At 57.0% G+C, this 17893-nt stretch overlaps 1 protein-coding gene across 1 annotated transcript; it reads left to right on the top strand.

The window, feature by feature from the left end:
- The first annotated feature begins 323 nt into the window (after positions 1 to 323).
- Positions 324 to 16755, top strand: XYLT2 (xylosyltransferase 2). Its single transcript, XM_049860545.1, has 11 exons — positions 324 to 514; positions 6206 to 6698; positions 6963 to 7138; positions 7428 to 7630; positions 8325 to 8405; positions 8612 to 8828; positions 8919 to 9095; positions 9427 to 9689; positions 9963 to 10158; positions 10715 to 11048; positions 12576 to 16755. Exons 1-11 carry the CDS (start codon positions 380 to 382, stop codon positions 12896 to 12898), a joined length of 2598 nt encoding a protein of 865 aa, XP_049716502.1. The 5' UTR covers positions 324 to 379; the 3' UTR covers positions 12899 to 16755.
- Positions 16756 to 17893: the final 1138 nt, after the last annotated feature.

Genomic DNA, 17893 nt, shown 5'->3' with positions numbered 1-17893 from the left:
GAGGCCGAATCCCCGCGAGCCCAGGCAGCGAGCGAGAGGTCGGGCCGCAGACTTCTCCGCAACCTGGCACAAGGGGTTTGTTGTCCAAGAGGAGGTGAAAGGTGGGGCACCGACCGAGGCCAGAAGGACACTGCCCCGGACGCTCTCCGCCCCACGCCCACCTGCGGCCCCTGCAGGCAGCTCTGAGGCCCAAGGTCCACCCTGGCCTTCGGGGCGTGGCGTTAGCCCCGCTGGCCCCGCCCCCGGCCCCGCCCCGGCGCGCGCCCGGCCAGCCTCTCCGGACGGGGGGGGGGGGTGTGCTGGCTCGGCCCCGCGACCGTGCGCGCGCCCGCGGCCGGGTTGCAGGGCTGGGCGCGCGCCCCGCGTCCCGGGCAGGAAGATGGTGGCGAGCGCGCGGGTGCAGAAGCTGGTGCGGCGCTACAAGCTAGCGATCGCCACTGCGTTGGCCATCCTGCTGCTGCAGGGCCTAGTGGTGTGGAGCTTCAGCGGCCTGGAGGAGGACGAGCCGGGCGAGGTACGCCGTCGGCCGGGCGGGCAGGCGGGCAGGCCGGGCGCGGGGGCGCGCGGGGTCCTGGCGGGGCTGCGGGCGGCCCCGGCCGGGGGCGTGGGGCACGGGCGCGTGCGTGCGGGGCGCGGGCGGCTGCCTGCAGCGGGGCATCGGGGCTCTGGCGCCCCAGCCAGCGGCGGGCCTGGGGCTTGTCCGCAGGGGCGGTGCATGACCCGGAGGCCCGGGCCGAGGGCAGGCTGGGGGCGGAGGCGGGAGGAGCGTGTCCAGGGAGAGTCTCTGGCTCCGGGAGCGGTGAAGGTCAGGCGTGGGGAGTGGGGCTGGGCCCGAGCCTGCTCCCGGGCGGGGAGACCCGGGCCAAACTTTCTGAAGTTGGGAGGGGGTGGGGGTGTGCGCTGTGGGCGGTAGAGCAGGGCTGAGGGACCAGCTGTACCTGAGAAGCAGCAGCCGGTGGGAAAGTGGAACCCGGGGGTGGAACTCGGGCCCGGGGCAAAGTGTGTGCCAGGAACTGAGGGAACAGGGAGTGACCGATGAGGGAGAGAACTGGAGTGTCCCCGAGGCGTGGCTTCCTCAGCCAGAGGGGTCTGAAGAACCTAGGTGGGTCTTCAGAAGAGGACGTGACAGGAGGTAAGCTGGTGAGTTGGCCTCAGGACATTAGGGATTTGAGAGGGGGCTCTCTGGCTCTAAGGGAATGGGCACAGCAGCAGCAGGGTTAGCAGAGCCCCAGGCCCAGCATCTTGGAGGGTGCAACCCCCATCCTGCTCCGTCCCCAAAGTCCCTGCGGGAAGGGCCTCCCTCACTCTTGCCTATGGTGGTTTCAGCTGGAGGTTCAGACCCATCCTCCTTGAGTGTGGGCAGGAAGGATCTAGTAGGGTCTGGACCCATCTGGAAGGGCAGGGAGAATAGGTCAAACCAGGGCTCCAAGCTGTGGCCCAAAGCGGTTCCCTGTGTCACAGGGACAGGCTTCCCTCTTGGTTCTGAGCCTCCAGAGGCTCTGCTTGCCTGTCCTCTTGGGCTTCTCTGCCTGGTAGGGCAAAGGCCAAGAGAACCCAATGTCCACTTCCCCTTCATGCTTCTCAGCAGTGTGGAAGGCCTGGTATGGAGACAAGGAGAAGAACTGACCCACCTATTTTTGGGAGAACCGAGAGGCTGGGATTGTGAGGAAAGTGGGAACAGTCATGTAAGACCATAACTCAAAAGGAGCTGAGGGTACTTGGCCTTTTGCAGGGCAGGCTGAGGGTGGGGTGGAGGAGGCTGGCTCTGACATCCCAAGGGAGCGGGGTGGTTCTTTGTGGACCGGCAAGGAGGAGGAGATCATTTGGGGCTCATTAAAAAAAAAAAAAAAAATAGTTTTTTAGAAGAAGACTGTTTTGGCAGATGGGAGGGATGTCCTAAGATGGAATGGTCTGCTGAGCAGTCAGGGAGCCTTCTGGCCCTGGACTATGATGTGAGCAGAGGCTGGCGACCACTCTGGGAAGGGGCACGTCATTGAGAGGTTTCTTAGACACAATTGGCCCTGAACTTCGTGGGGCTGGATGGGCTGAGAGATTGCCCAGCCTGGGGTAGAGCACTGGGGCAGTGGAGTGTTTAGGATTCTGCCCCACCCCTCCTCTGGCTTCCTAGACTGAAAGTGATAGGGGAACTCCTGAACTGCAGTGGGAAGAGACCCCGGATGACCTAAAGGTTATGCAATGTAGGCAGTTGTCGGTAGTTGGACCCACCTCAGCAGACCTTGGGGTGGCCAGGCGCTTAACATTAGGAAGGTAAGTGTGAAAGTTGGACTGCCTGCTCTAGCATCCCATCCCAGCTCTTGCTCCTAAGTAGTTGTGTTACCACTGGCAAATCTCTGTCTTCAGTGTCCCATCTTACAGACGAGGATAAGAATAGCACCTCTCTCATTGGGTGATTGTAAAGATTACTATGAAGCACACACCGGGGTCCTGGCACATTCTAAGCCCTCAGTAAATGACACCTGTTATTATGACTCATCACCATCATTGCCCAGTGGGACTAGAGATAATAGAGATTCATTCATTCATTCACTCATTCATTCAACAAATATTTATTAAGTCCTGCTTTATACAAGGCACTATGCTAACAGCGGGGATACAGAAGTAGACAATAAATGTGGTCCCTGCCCTCATGGAGCTGATAGTCTACAGGGAGAGATAGACAGTGAAAAGGAAACTCAAATATATAATTCCAAATTGAGAATGGGGGCTGCTCTGCTGGAAGAACAGGGTGGAGGGAGTTTAGATCAGGTGGTCAGGGAAGGCTTCTCCCAGGAAGTGGCATGTGAGCTGAAGAAGCCAGCCAGCCTTGGGAAGAGGTGGGCCAGAGCGTTCCAGCAAAAAGCCTTGAGGAGAATGGGCTTAGCTGGGTTCCTTTGAGGAGTGGAAAGGAGGGTATGGTGAATAAGCTTAAAGTAGTCTAGGGCAGATCCTGCACGGCTGGTCAAAATACATGGTAAGGGGCTTGGGTTCATTATTCTGTGTGTGGTGCGAGGCAGCGAAGGGTTTTTAGCAGCGACGTGATCAGATGTGTGTTTAAGATGCACACTCTGCCCGTCTATAGAGGGCCTAGAGTGGATGCCGGGGAATGATCATTACCATCCAGAGAGCCACTTTATAGTTTTCAAAGCTTTTACCAGCGCTGTCTCACCACTTGTTTTAATCGCAGTCTGAGAAGGCCAGAGAAGGTGGGGTTTAGGTAATGTTTTTGTGTTCAGTCTCTGTGGCTCAAAGGAGGATTCTGAAGGGGAGCTGCAGAGCCAAGAATGGCAGAGAACTTTAAATGCCTCCTTGGTGGGCCTCAGAGGCAAGTCCCCACCCTCAGGAATCAGAGGGAACCTTGACCTGAGGGACTACTGGTGGCAGCCTTTCTAGGGGCACAACCATGGGGGCCTGCTGATGCCCATATGGACTGAGGCCTGGGAGGGGTGGGGTGGGACTCTCTTGACTCCCCACTGCTGCCTCCTGGTCCCCCAGCCTCCTCTGGGATTGTCCTTCTCAGGGTCAGCCAACTCCCTGCTGCAGGGCAGAGCACCAACATGCTTGTCTCCTCCCACATCCTGTCCCCCACCGCAGCCAGCCTGGCCCTATGCCCCGCACTCTGCCCTCCTGACCAGCTTCCTGACTTGCTGATCCTTGCTTCCACCCCAAAGAGCCCACAGCTCTTCTACCATCTCTATCCATGTAGGCCTGGGACTGTCTTTCTCTGCCTGCTGTGTGGCCGGGTCAGATGTTGCCAGGTGAATGCAAACTCAGCTCAGCGGGGCTGTATTAGCCTTTCCTGGGGGCTGCCCAGCCCAGGGTGCTCTCCCCAGTGTGGGTATAGAAGGCATCTCTTCTCAGATGAAGGTGGATACCCCAGCTCTTTTTGGGCACTTTTCAAAAGATAAGGAAGCTGTAGGGCTTCTGGACATAGAGGACATTGGTGCTAGGGTGTAGGGGTGGGGCCCTGGCCCAAAGGTGGCTGTTGGCCTGACAGCATGAGGTTCTTATCATGTTTGGAGAGGGGTGGGGAGGACCCTGAAGGTGAGGGAAAGGCAGAACCCAACCCAGTGGAGCCCAAGACATCTGAGGGCCTTGGACCCCTTTCCTGACTTAACATTTGACTATTTCCTACTCCCTATGCAGGAAAAAAAAAAAAAAAAAAACAACTTTTTTTTTTATGCAGTAATAGTAATAAGGATAACAGCGTTTATTGAATGCTGAGCCTGTGCCAAGAGCTTTATGTTCATCATTCATTCCTTCAACAAATATTGAGTGTTTACTGTTGCCAGATACTCTCCTGGGCTCTGGGATTACATCCTCATGGAGCTTACATTCTTGCAAGGAGAGATGCACACAGTAATACAATATGAACGATAAATGATAGGATGTTATAAGGTGATACGTGCTGTGGGGAAAATGAAGCAGGAGATGGAGGAGGGCTGGAGTTCCAAATCCAGTGGTCAGGGTGGGCCTTCGGAGAAGACACCACCCGAGCAAAGAATTGAAGGAGGTAAGGAATGATCTGTGGGGAGACCTTCCAGGCACAGGGAGTAGCGCCTGCAAAGGCCTGAGTCAGGAGTGTGGCAGGTGGGATGAGGGACACTGAGAAGGCCGTTGCGGCTGAAGTAGAGTTAGGAGATGAAGTCAGAGAGGAAAGGGGTGGTGATAGGGGTCAGAAGGACACAGCTCACTTAGCCTTTGCAGGCTAGTGAAAGGACTTTGGCTTTTATCCTAAGATGGGAAGCCATTGGCATTTTCAAGCAGAGGAGTGGTGAGGTGGGATATAAGTGCTCACAGGAACAATGTTACAGTTATGAGAACAGGCCAAAGGGGAACAAGATTAGGACCAAGGAGAGCAGGGAATCCCAGACAAGGGTGGTGGTGATGGGGGTATTTTGAAGGCAGTACCAACAGGATTCGCTGATGGATTGGATGTGGGGTATGAGAGGAAGAGAAGGGTCAAAGATGATGCCCAAAAGTTTCTGGCCTGACCAAGTTCAAGGATGGAATTGTCCTTGCCTGAGATGGGAAAGACTGAAGCAGGAGCCCTTTGGGGAAGAGAGCAGGAGTTTACTTTTGGAGTTGTTACTTCAGGCCTTTGCAGGGTTGAGAGGTCAATCAGACTCCCAAAGCAGATGTCCAGGAGGCAGACAGATGAGTAGGATCAAGGAAGCAATCCAGGCCAGAGATAAATTTGGGAGTGAAAAGCATGTAGATGGAGCTTAAAACCAAGGAAATGAATGAGATCACGTAGGGAGTAAAGAAGTAGGACTGTGAAAGGCCCAAGGGTAGACTTGGAAGATAAAGAATCATCTGAGGAGACTGTTAAGGAGTGGCCTTGAAGATAGGGGAAAGCCAGGAGAGCATGGTATCCTGGAAGCCAAGTGAGGAAGTGATCCAGTACAGCGGTCCTGCTGAAAGGTCAAGTTAGAAGAGGACTTAGGGACGTGGCCTTCAAGTTTGGAGTGGCAGAGAGGAGTGACAGACAGCTGGTTTAGACAGCTCTTTCTAGCTGCATTATCTCATGCTTTAGCTCTTTTTATACTCACTCTTCCCTACTGTATTTTACAGCTGAGGAAATAAGCTCAGATAACAGTAATTGTTGATAACTGCTGGTAAGGGCAGAGCTAGGCTTGGGGCCCTGGTGACTCGAGTCTGCAGTCTGCAGCATTCACACAGGACCTTTTGTCCTCCGTCCCTTCCAGACAGCAGCCAGAGGCCCCCTGTGTGCCAGGTACTCTGCTGGGCACAGGGCAGGTGGAACTGACATAGGCTGCCTTTGAGGAACTCACTGTCTGCTAGTGGAACAGACGGGCTTTGGAGCTGGATCTTGAAGGATGAATTCAGTCAGGCAGGGAAGGGGGGCAGAAGAATAGGACTGGGGGGCTGGGGCTCACTTTAATATCTGCTGAAAAAGAAAGTGGTTTCGGAGTCCAACGCAAGAAAAGAAGTGCCTTGTGATTTGTGAGGTAAAGGGGGACGTGGAGATCTGGTGGCACAATGCGGGGGCTGGCCCTGCCTGGACCAGCTGGTCAGAGTGTCTTCCCAGTAGAAGCGCTGTTTGTGCAGTGTTCAGGTGAACAGAACTTCCAGGTAAAGGAGGGCGGAGGCTTCTAAAGGTGAGGGTGCCCTCGGCCAAGATGGAGTTAAAGGAGCAGGAGGCGAGTGACTGCTCCAGTGGTCTGTGTCTGTCTGTCTTTTACAGAAAGGAAGGCAGAGGAAGCCACGGCCGCTCGACCCTGGCGAGGGCTCCAAAGACACAGACAGTTCGGCAGGGCGGCGGGGCAGCGCAGGCCGAAGGCATGGGCGCTGGCGGGGCCGTGCTGAGAGCCCGGGTGTGCCAGTAGCCAAGGTTGTGCGGGCAGTAACCAGCCGGCACAGAGCCAGCCGGCGAGTCCCACCTGCCCCACCCCCAGAGGCCCCAGGCCGCCAGAACTTGAGCGGGGCAGCAGCCGGGGAAGCACTGGTGGGGGCAGCTGGCTTCCCACCACACGGAGACACAGGGAGTGTGGAGGGCGCCCCCCAGCCCACAGACAACAGCTTCACCCCCAAGTGTGAGATCACAGGCAAGGATGCGCTGTCTGCACTGGCCCGGGCCAGCACCAAACAGTGCCAGCAGGAGATCGCCAACGTGGTGTGCCTGCACCAGGCCGGGAACCTCATGCCCAAGGCTGTGCCCCGGCACTGCCAGCTGGCTGGTGAGGAACACGGAGGTCGGGTCCTTCCTAGGCGTGGGGTGGAGAGGTGGAGCCCCAGGAGACACATGGGAGGGATTCTCACAGGAAGAAGCGGCCCAGAGAGGCCCACCCCCCCTCCCCAAGTTTACACTAAGTGTGCTGAGTGGCAGAGGTGAAGCTGTGCCCTGGGAGTGTCAGGCTCTAGGTTGGGGCTCTTCCTTTCTTAGGAGGCAGGCAGCCCTTCTTCCCATGTAACCCACCCTGTGACCTGTTCTCTGCTCTCAGGGAAGATGAGCCCTGGCATCCAGTGGGATGAGATCCAGGCCCAGCGGCCCGTGGACAGCCCTCCAGTGCGCATCGCCTACATGCTGGTGGTTCACGGCCGTGCTATCCGTCAGCTGAAGAGGCTCCTCAAGGCGGTGTACCATAAGCAGCACTTCTTCTATATCCACGTGGACAAGGTACTGTGGCAGGGTGGAAGCCAAGTGACCTGAGGTGAACAGAGTGGAGGCCCAGAAGGTCACAGACAGACAGGGCCTTTGACCTGGCTCAGGCAGCCTCCTTATTTTGCAGATAGGGAAACTGAGGCCCAGAGTAGGAGAGGAGCTGGCACAAGGTCACACAGCGGGTTAGGAGCTGGAGCCTTGCCCCGTGCCGCCTTCATTGCACATTACCTGTACTCTGGGTCAGGGGGACTGCGATGCTGGGGGTCCAGGCACAGCTGCTGAGCGGCCCCTTCCTCCCTGCCAGCGTTCCAACTACCTGCACCGCGAGGTGGTAGAGCTGGCCCGGCAGTATGACAACGTGCAGGTGACGCCCTGGCGCATGGTCACCATTTGGGGCGGGGCCAGCCTGCTGAGGATGTACCTGAGGAGCATGCGAGACCTTCTGGAGGTCCCTGGCTGGGCCTGGGACTTCTTCATCAACCTCAGTGCCACCGACTACCCAACCAGGTGAGGGGCCAGTGCTTGACCACTCAGGATAGGAGGAGACCGTCACTTGGGCCTGGGGCCTCGGATGGAGAGGACCTTGGGTTTGGAGGGCCCTGATGGACTCCTTCACGTCTCCCATACCTCATTTTGGGATCACACAGCCTAGACAGGGCCCCCTTGGCCCCAACCAGGCTTTAGGGGAAGGGTTGGTAAAGGATGCCCTGAGAGTGTTGTGTGCCATCGAGTCATTCTGACTCATAGTAACCCTATGAGAACAGAACAGAACTACTCCATAGTGTTTCCTAGGCTGTAGTCTTTACCGGAGCTGATTGCCAGGTCTGTTCTCCCATGGAGTCGCTGGTGGATTCAAACTGCTGACCTTGCAATTAGCAGCCAAACACATAACCACTGTACCACCAGGACCCCCTGATCTGAGGATAGACATCAACAAGAGATGGGGAAGAGGCCCTGGGGGTGCAGGATCAGACAGCAAGGGTGGAGGAAGAATGGGGTTAGCTTTCGTTGGGGCCTCAGGTGCCCACCACCACCCCTGACCATCAGCTGAACATGAGACACGTGGCCAGGACAGCTCTCAGTGAGAAAGGAAGGGACCACGGGGCAAAGGGAAGGGGTGCTGGACAGAGTCTGCTCTGCGATGTGTCTGAGCGCCTCCCCGTCACACTGCTGCCCACCCCACCCACCATACCGTCTCCAGGACCAATGAGGAGCTGGTGGCTTTCCTGTCCAAGAACCGGGACAAGAATTTCCTCAAGTCGCACGGCCGGGACAACTCTAGGTGAGGGTGGAGATGGGAATAGGGGAGGCTTTGGCCTTGGGGTTTTGTCACAACCCTTTCTGCTCGGTGGAGCTCGCCTGTCCCTGGCCCAGGGTTGTAGAGCTCCAACCAACCGCAGACGTAGGAGTGGTGATGCCTGGGCACAATGAGAGAGCTTGGACCTCACCCTGTGGGACCTTCAGCCATGACCTGTCTGCCATCCACAGGTTCATCAAAAAACAGGGCCTGGACCGACTTTTCCACGAGTGTGACTCACATATGTGGCGCCTGGGTGAGCGGCAGATTCCAGCGGGCATTGTGGTAGACGGTGGCTCCGACTGGTTCGTGCTGACACGCAACTTTGTGGAGTACGTGGTGTACACGGACGACCCGCTGGTAGCCCAGCTCCGCCAGTTCTACATGTATACACTGCTCCCAGCTGAGGTGGGTGACTGCAGGAAGGCCTGGAGGCTAGGGCGGGTGCCTACTGAGGTGCCCACAGCTTACCCTTCACCCTCCCCTGGCTGCCTGCAGTCCTTCTTCCACACGGTGCTGGAAAACAGCCCGGCCTGCGAAAGCCTCATAGATAACAACCTGCGGGTCACAAACTGGAATCGCAAGCTGGGCTGCAAGTGCCAATACAAGCACATCGTGGACTGGTGCGGCTGCTCCCCCAACGACTTCAAGCCCTCGGACTTCCTGCGGCTGCAGGTGCCTACCCCATGGCCTGGGAGGCTGCCTCTTGCTAGCGCTTCACCCCAAGCTTTCCCTGTGAGCTTCCCCCATGAGCTTTCCCGGGGTTGGAAAGGATCCAGGGCGGGCCAGTCAGAGAACCTGGGGGGCTTCACCTCGAGCAGCCCATAGCCCTGGGCAGTGAGCTACCGTGGCAGCAGGAAAAGCCCTAGTGGGGTGCCCAGTCCTCATCTCTAGGCAGTCCTGGGAGGGGCCCGGAAGCTGGGTCACCCTCCTCGCCATGCTTTCTGGATCTCCAGACCCCTTCACCCTCCAGACTCCAGCAAGACTTCACCCTCTTTCACTCCAGCAAGTCTCTAGACCCACCTTCTTCGCCCGGAAGTTTGAGTCGACTGTGAACCAGGAGGTTCTGGAAATCCTAGATTTTCACCTGTATGGCAGCTACCCCCCAGGCACGCCAGCCCTCAAGGCCTACTGGGAGAACACGTATGATGTGGCTGATGGCCCCAGTGGGCTCAGTGACATCATGCTCACCGCCTACACTGCCTTTGCCCGCCTCAGCCTGCGCCATGCTGCCACCGCTGCACCCCCTCCAGCCACCACACTCTGCAGGTGAGACCCCCTTCTGATACCTCAGGCTATGGGGCCCTATGTGGGGGACCAATCAGAAAGAGACAGCCTCTGCCCACAGGGATTCTCCTGTCTGAGGCAGGGAAAAATGCAAACTTAAAAAAAGCTTGACCCAGGCAGATAGATGCTGTGGGTATGAGATTTAGGGCAAAGGAAGTACCTGGGGTGGGACTCCCCAGAACCCCTCCCTGGTTCTCCAGGCCAAGTTAGGTATGCTGATGGCATCTCCCTTTCTCCCTGCTGGAACCTTCTTAGGTTTGAGCCCAGGGGCTTGCCGTCCAGTGTGCACCTGTATTTCTATGACGACCATTTCCAGGGCTACCTGGTGACGCAGGCGGTGCAGCCCTCAGCCCAGGGGCTGGCAGAGACACTTGAGATGTGGCTGATGCCCCAGGGGTTGCTGAAGCTGGTGGGGCGCAGTGACCAAGCGAGCCGGCTCCAGAGTTTGGAGGTGGGACAGGTCCTCCCCCTTGATTTTTCCTGACCCCCAGTAGGACTCAGGGTAGCGGGAAGAGAGGGACAGAAACCACGGGAGGGAGCAGTAAGGACTTGGCTATGCCTTTATGGGGTGGGTTCACAGACCCTTGCTTTCCCAGTATGGCTGGTATGGGTAGAGGGCATTGTCGGTACCACTACAATGCAAGCCCTGTCTTCTCAACCACAGGGATTTTCTTCTGGAGGGACTTGGAACATTCTGGTTGGGCCATCAGGTTAAACTCTGAGGGTCTCCTTGTCCTGCTCCTTGGAGGCTTTAGCTTCATGTGGGGATGGTCTCTGGCAGAGCTGAAAACCTCCTCTCGACCTTAGGGTCCCCACCATTGCAGGGCAGATCAGAATAGGCGGAGACCTTAGAGCTCTCCTAGTCTGACCCCTTCATTTTTCAGATGGGGAAACTGAGACCCAGAAAGACACAATGACTGGCCTGAGCTCACACAGTGAGTTAGAGGCAACACCAGAATAGAGAGGACTTTTCCCAGGCTCCTGCCCAGCTGCCTCCCTCCCTACAGGTTGGCACCGAGTGGGACCCCAAAGAACGTCTGTTCCGGAACTTTGGGGGGTTGATAGGGCCACTGGACGAGCCTGTGGCCATACAGCGCTGGGCCCGGGGCCCCAACCTCACAGCCACCGTGGTCTGGATTGACCCGACCTATGTGGTAGCCACATCTTATGACATCACGGTAGACGTGGAGACCGAGGTCACGCAGTACAAGCCCCCACTGAGCCGGCCTCTGCGGCCAGGAGCCTGGACCGTCCGACTGCTTCAGTTCTGGGAGCCCCTGGGCGAGACCCGCTTCCTCGTGCTGCCTTTGACCTTCAACCGCAAACTACCTCTCAGGAAAGGTACCAACCTAGTTCCCAAATGATGCCCAGAAGCGAGACAGAATAGAATTTGCTAGGCAGGTGACCCCCATCCGTATTGGAGAGAGAGGGAAGGCTAGGGCCTGTGACCTTCTGTCCCCTCACATCCCAGGGCCCAGCACTATGGTGTGGTAGAAGGGGAAACCTTGGAGTCAGGCAGACCCAGGTTTGGAACATAGCTCTGCCATTTAACAAGAGTGTTATCCTTGGCAAATCACTTGGCCTTCCTGAGCCTCAGTCTCATCACTCATAAAGTAGGAGTAACACTATCAGAGATCACCAGAGTATGTGTAACACAAACCTACTCAGCTAGCTCCAGTGAAAAAGGAGACATTTCTGGAAGACTGCAAGCCTCTCTTCCAGAGCCAGGGGCAGGACTACAGGTCGCACTGGGAACCAGAGGTGCCCCCTCTGTCCCTGGGCCCTCTCGTCCCTCATCCTGGCCTCTGCCTATGGGCCTCAGGCTCTGCCTCTTGGACTTTGTCTGCTTCGCGATACGTGGCCTCTCCGTGCAACAGAGCTGACCAGGGCTGGGCCTTGGCTCCCAAGTGCCTCATTCCTGGGAGGACAAATCTGATTGGCCATCTCAGTCCACCAGTTGGCTGGGTGGGTAGGTCACGTGGCCCTCCACCCACTTGGCTGAGGCTGAAGGAGCAGACTCTGAGCAGAGGTATAGTTAGGCTGGGCAGGTTCCCGCAATGGGGGCCCGATACAACCCCTGGGAGTGTATTAGTAGCTGGTACACAGTAGGTGCTCAACATGTAGCTGTTCCTTCCCCACACTGCACCCTCTCACAGAGACTGGTTCAGAGCAAGCGTAGCCCAGAGGACAGGGGTGCTAGTGGTATGACTCAATTCATGTCACTCCAACCGGGCACAGCTTGGGGCAATCCAGGGCATTCCCCTGGAACTCAGTCAACACAGTAGTGAAGGTGCCAGACGGGGGAAGAACGGAGGCAAGCTCTACAGCAGGCAGGTAGCCGAGCTGAGCCTTAAGAACTGAGCAGGTTTTTATAGACAGAGGAGGGTATTCTGAGCTGAGGGAACAAAATGGGAGGGGTCTGATACATGAGAGGTACAGAGGGTGAGGCAGGCTGGAGTCAGGGGTGGAGGGTGCCAGGGTTGGAGTGGGGTACTTGTGGAAGAGAAGGCTGGTGAAGCAGACGGGACCCCAGAGCTGGAGAGCCAGGTATGAGGCTTCTGATGAGCCCCTGGAGATGGGTGAGAAGAAGCATGGGTGACAACCAGTCCATTATAGGAAAGAGACCTTATTTTCTAAAGTGCCTTGAACCCACCGATTTATTTAATCCTGAGGTTAGGTGCTCAGGGATCATAGTCTTGGTTTTATAAAACAAAGGCACAGGAAGCTCTGTGGAGTAGCCCGGGATCACTCAGCAAGATGGGATTCAGTGGTAGGGTTGGGACAGGAGTGGGTGGTCCCCAGGCCTGGCCTGGGGCTCTGGCCCGCATGCTGGGCAGGGCATGCTCACTGCCTGCTCTGCACCCCTAGATGATGCCAGCTGGCTGCACGCCGGCCCGCCCCACAATGAGTACATGGAGCAGAGTTTCCAGGGCCTGAGCAGCATCCTGAACCTGCCCCAGCCAGAGCCTGCGGAGGAGGCCGCGCGGCGGCATGCGCAGCTCACAGGCCCCGCACTGGAAGCCTGGACGGATGGGGAACTGAGTGGCTTCTGGTCTGTGGCTGGACTGTGTGCCATGGGCCCCTCCATATGCCCCTCCCTGGAGCCCTGCAGACTGACCAGCTGGAGCTCTCTGTCCCCCGACCCCAAATCAGAGCTGGGGCCCGTCAAAGCAGACGGACGACTCAGGTAGCAGGGCCTCAGCCAGCGCCCGGAGGACCCGGGGAATTGCACCTTACAGACAATGGAGGGATGTTCCCTCCCACAGGCAAGAACCAAGCCCAGGTAGCACCCATTCCAGCCATCAGGAGCCCGCAGTACCGCAGGGAAGGCGGACGCAGTACTTAACTACTGCCGATGGCTCTGCTAGGACCAGAGGATTGGCGAGATCGTGGGGAGAAGGGCTGCAGCATTCCACGCCTGGCACTTCCTCACTTCCTCTTCTAGTTTGTATTTTTTTATTTAAAAAAGAAAATGGGTGGTGGGGGGAGGAACTGGAAATAAAAGATGTGCAATAGGGCTCTGAGCAGCCCAGGAAGTGGGCCATGGCTCTGGGGAGCAGGGGCCTGATGAGCCCATCTGCTGTTGCTCTGGATGGGGCTGGGCCTCCTCGGTCTCCAGAGTCCCCTCCCCCAGCCTGGGCCTGTGGTATTCACGGTGGAGATGCAGCAGGTTCGCCAAGTGCCCTGCCAGGCTGGGAGCCCAGGTGTTACTAGGGAGCTCTGCAGAGCTGGACTCTGGCGGGACAGCCCCTCCTCGCACAGCCAGGGGACCCTAGAGGAGTGGGTGGGGCTGGCTCTAGGGCTTTCCAGTGTACACTGCCCCTTGATGGGAAAGGCAGGACACCAGGCCCTATTGAGGGAGAGGCGGAGTCTCCCAGGTGCCCTAGAACTGCAAGCAGGGCCTGGGCTCCCAGCCTGGTGGGGTGAGTCCTTGGGAGCAGCTGGGAAGACCACTCTGTCAGGGGTCTCAGAAGAACCTGGAGGAGAATTGTGCCTGAAGCTCAGTGTGAAGTCTGAAATATGCAACAGAAGAAATATATCTCTATCTCTCTAAGCTGAGCTTCTGTGTTTTCCCTCCCGGGTGTTGGGGCGCCATCACTGTTGGGCCTTCTCTTAGAAGTCTTAGAAGCTGGGACTTTGGCGGCCAGGATAAGGTGGAGGTCTCATTCCTGCTGAGTGGGAACATAGTTTAGAATTTATCCAAGAACCAGAAGGGGCCCAAGGACTCATCTAACTTAGCTCCCACTTTCTGAGGAGTAAATGGTACCACAGAGGCTAGGAGACATCCTTGTTGCCACCCAGCAGGCCAGCAGGAAAGCCGAGGCTCAAGCACAGTTCTTTAGAGCCCTAGCCCAGCACTGGCTCTCTGCCACCAGGCCGGGGCCAATGCCAGCTTCTCTGCCTCCAATGTCGCCAGGGCCAGGGCCACCCCAGCCTGTGATCTCAGCTCTCCCTGCTCTCAGTTCCTGCCCAGCCCTGACTTAGGGGGCATCCTCAAGAGCTGAGGTGCCCCCAGCCACAGCCTGGTGGTTACCATAGGGGCTTGTCCATTAGGGATGGGAAGCAGCAGGGGCTTGGGTCCCTGGCCACGGCCCTAGGACCTGGGAGGGTATGTTGGAAAGGTTTGCCCAGGCTCCTTCTCTTTCCTGAGCCCTTCTCCCCCTCCGGCTCTCCGAGTGTCAGCAAGGGCTCTGTATCAGTCATGCATACCTTAACGCGGGGTGAGGGTGAAGGTTTCCGGAGACCATTAAAATCACCCAGTCTGCTCAGCTCAGCTTGGGGGACAAGGGACTCATCCTGCCCAGGCTGCCGCATGGCCAGTTCTCCTAGTTGCCAGGAGGGGGCACCCCTGACCACCAATAACAGGGTTGGGTGTTTTCATTTGGTTTTTGACTGCTCTCCTGGCGCCAGCCACTTCGCTGCCCTTCTGTGCCCTTGGAATCTCTCTTAACCCTTACAGCCCTTCAGGGTGCTTTTGTTCTCCTTCAGCAGATCAGGAAGCTGAGGCTTAGAGCTGCGAAGTGACTTGAGCCCAAAGTCTAGCGAGTAGGTGATGGAAGCGTGCTTCAGACCCAGGCAGGTAGACTCTGGAGCCCAACTCACCACATTCTGCTTTCACAGGGGCCTGGCTGGGCACGTAGCCGGGAAGGGGTTAACAGCAAGAATTCAAAGGAAATGGTTTTGGGGTCCTGGGACTAAGATGATTATTTTCTGGTTCCCATTTGAGGAAAAAGAGCCCAGGTGGCACACTGGTTAAGCGCTCAACTGCTAACTGAATGTCAGCAGTTCGAACCCACCCACCCAGCTGCTCTATGGGAGAATCTTGGATCTGCTACCGTAAAGATTACAACAGTCTGGGAAATCCTGTGGAGCAGATCTACTCTGTCATACAAGGTCTCCATGAGTTGGAATCAACTCGACGGCACACAACATTTGAGGAAATGTCTGAAGTTCTCTGGTTTTATAGAATTTTTTTTTTTATACATCAACTCTTAGGTCAATAAAACAATTACTGGGTTCAGCATGTTAGGCACTGTAACCTGTTGCCATTGAGTCGATTCCGACTCATAGTGACCCTCTAGGACAGAGTAGAACCGCCCCATAGGGTTTCTACGGAGCAGCTGGTGGAATTCAAACTGCTGACCTTTTTGATAGCAGCCAAGTGCTTAACCACTGCTCCACCAGGACCCCGTATCAGGCACAGACGGTAAACATTAGAACATGTAGGCTTTGTGATCAAGGGATCACAGACCAGCCTGTGGGCTGAACCCAGTCTGCAGCTAGGCTGTGTAAGGCTAGCACATTTTTAAAGAGTTTTTTGAACTTAGGTGGAATGTGTACCCTGTTCATCCGCTCCCACTCCCTAGCATATTAAGCTAGGCCCTGGTTACTCATTACTGTTACCTGCTGTGATCATTTTGCCTTCACATTCTTATTAGCCAGTGGATCATGATCCTGACTGAGGGTTCTGATTGAACTGGTCTGAGAGGCAGCCCAGCCTTGGTCTGTTTCCAAACCTCCCCGGGTGATTCTAATTTGCGGGCAGGCTCAGAACTGCTGAATTCCAGCTGACCCCCGCTGCTCTGGCCGCAAGTCTGGTCCCACTGAGTTAGAAGCACTGCGGGCCGGCTCCACTTCTGACAGGTTCAGAGGGCAGGTTTTGAGGGTGCAGGGGGGTGGGGGGAGCCCTCGCCCGCCCTCTCCCCTCTTCAGGTCCTTGAGGCAAGTGGGAGTGCAGCTTCAGGACGTTTCTCTGCCTGCGTTCCCAGCAGTGTTCCCCACCCCCATCTTTTTGTAGAGTTAGCGCAGCCTGAGGGTTTAGGTTTTTTGAGGCTTCTTTGAAATCCTTCCCTGGCTGGGCCCCTGGGGTCAAGATCAGGATTCAGGCAGGGCCCAGCAGGACATGGGGGTAGAGCTGGTGGGGGGCCTTCACAGGCAGGCTGGGCCCCTGGGGCCCCCACAATAATCCTTTTGGAGAGAGGGAGAGAGAGCCTGGGCACAGAGGCTATTGTATTTTGTGGCCCGGGTGCCCAGTTTCCAGGGCAACCATGGACCCCACCGCTCCATTAGAGGTGGGAGCCAAGGTCAGAGGACAGCCAATTGGCTCCCTGAACCCAGTTACCTGGGCCAATGGGAAGTGAAGGTGGGCAGAGTCGGGCAAGAGGGATTTGGGACGGAGAAGTGCAGAGACCTGGGCAAGTTAGAGCTCTCCTGGCTGTGCTTAAGGCTCAGCAGAAGTCAAGCCTGATCCCACCAACCCCTTCTCCTGAAAGTCGTAGACGGACCCTCGGGTGGCTGCAACCCATGCAGTGAGAAGGGCCATCTATGGGACTTGAGGTCATGGCTGAGTATTGACCAAAACAAGCAGGGGCAGGAGAGGCTGAGAGCTGCTCACAGATTTGCTTGGCTCTGAATGAAGTTACCCCTCTGGGTCACGGTTCCTGGGTTGAGGTGTGACCCCCAAGAAGGGGCCAGTCCTGTGGCCCTGTTGCTCCTCAAGGCCAATGCCCTTTCTTGGCACCCCCCCTGCTGCTGCTGTTCGCATACAGACATCACCATGGACAACAACCTCCTAGGCATAGTTGTGGCCACTGGTGAGTACCTACTGTGGAGTCCCAGGGTTGGGGCAGAAGCACCCTTGGCCCCTCACCATAGGCCAGAAGCCCAGCCTCTCATCTACAGGGTCACCTAGAGCAACATCCCTCCCTGAGCCCTGAGGAAGAATGCTGTGTGGTTGGCCTGTGACCCCTGAGGTCCCTTCCCTGTTGGTGCTGAGTTCTCTGATGCCACAGTCCATGATGGCAGGAGTATGATGGGCACCAGGCCCTTGGGTCCTCTCCTGCCTTCCTAGAACCACTGTTTCCAAGGGGGTGTGCCCCCGCCACAAGTCCCTTCCCTTCCCTAAGTTTCTTTCTCTGTAAAATCTCCCTTCCACACATCACTCCTTCCCTAGGCTGACGGGAGGAATGGAATAAGGGTCCTCTGTTCTCCCTCACAAATCTGCCACAGAGAGTTAATGCAGCAGTAAGAAGAGAGCCCAGGGCTCAGCCTGCTGCTGCCTGTACCTCAGTTTCCCCTGCTTGCCAAGCTGATACTAGACCCAGCCAGGTCATTCCTCCACCAACTCTTGGAACAGAATTCAGTCTAGGGAGGAGAGAGGCGCCTGTGCATGCAGGTCCAGGCTGCAGCCCTGATTGTGCCTTTGCGGGGAGGGTAGTGTCGCCCCTGGTGTTCATCATGGCTGTCCTGCTGCTGCTGCTGCTGTACCAGCGGGACCCCAGTGCTGCCAGCTCCTCCGCTCCTGCCATTTCTCCCAGAGCCCCGGTCAATATGTAAGCACCCCTCCCTTCCTCACACATCCCTTGCCTCATGCTCCCCTGTCCCCCACCCCCCCAATCCTGCCAAAAAGACACCTGCTTTCTGGCCAAGGAGAAGGAATTGTTCCCTGTGGAAGGGGCCTCTGGACTCCATATTTTCCAGCCTGGATTCCCTTGGGGCCATGGCAGCAGTGTGAAAAGGGTTAATGACATCCTGGCCAGCCCCGCCCCTGACCACTGTAAAACTGGACTGTTGTGTTGGGGAGCTCAGTGAAGACAATGGTCTTTTCCCAGCTCTCCAAGCAGCTGGAGGCCCTCCCTCTCCCCAGCTCTCAGGGGAAGAGCCCCACTTCTGTGGGAGGGGGAGGT

The sequence above is a fragment of the Elephas maximus genome, chromosome 19 (assembly GCF_024166365.1).
Source record: "Elephas maximus indicus isolate mEleMax1 chromosome 19, mEleMax1 primary haplotype, whole genome shotgun sequence".
NCBI lineage: Eukaryota > Metazoa > Chordata > Mammalia > Proboscidea > Elephantidae > Elephas > Elephas maximus.
This window is presented reverse-complemented; position numbering and strand designations above follow the sequence as displayed.

Bases quoted from the DNA above. Each gene is read 5' to 3' on its own strand.
- XYLT2 (XM_049860545.1), top strand. From the start codon at position 380: ATGGTGGCGAGCGCGCGGGTGCAGAAGCTGGTGCGGCGCTACAAGCTA. The intron at 7,139-7,427 runs GTACTGTGGCAG...CCTCCCTGCCAG, and splicing joins TCTATATCCACGTGGACAAG to CGTTCCAACTACCTGCACCG. The intron at 9,096-9,426 runs GTGCCTACCCCA...CTTTCACTCCAG, and splicing joins CGGACTTCCTGCGGCTGCAG to CAAGTCTCTAGACCCACCTT.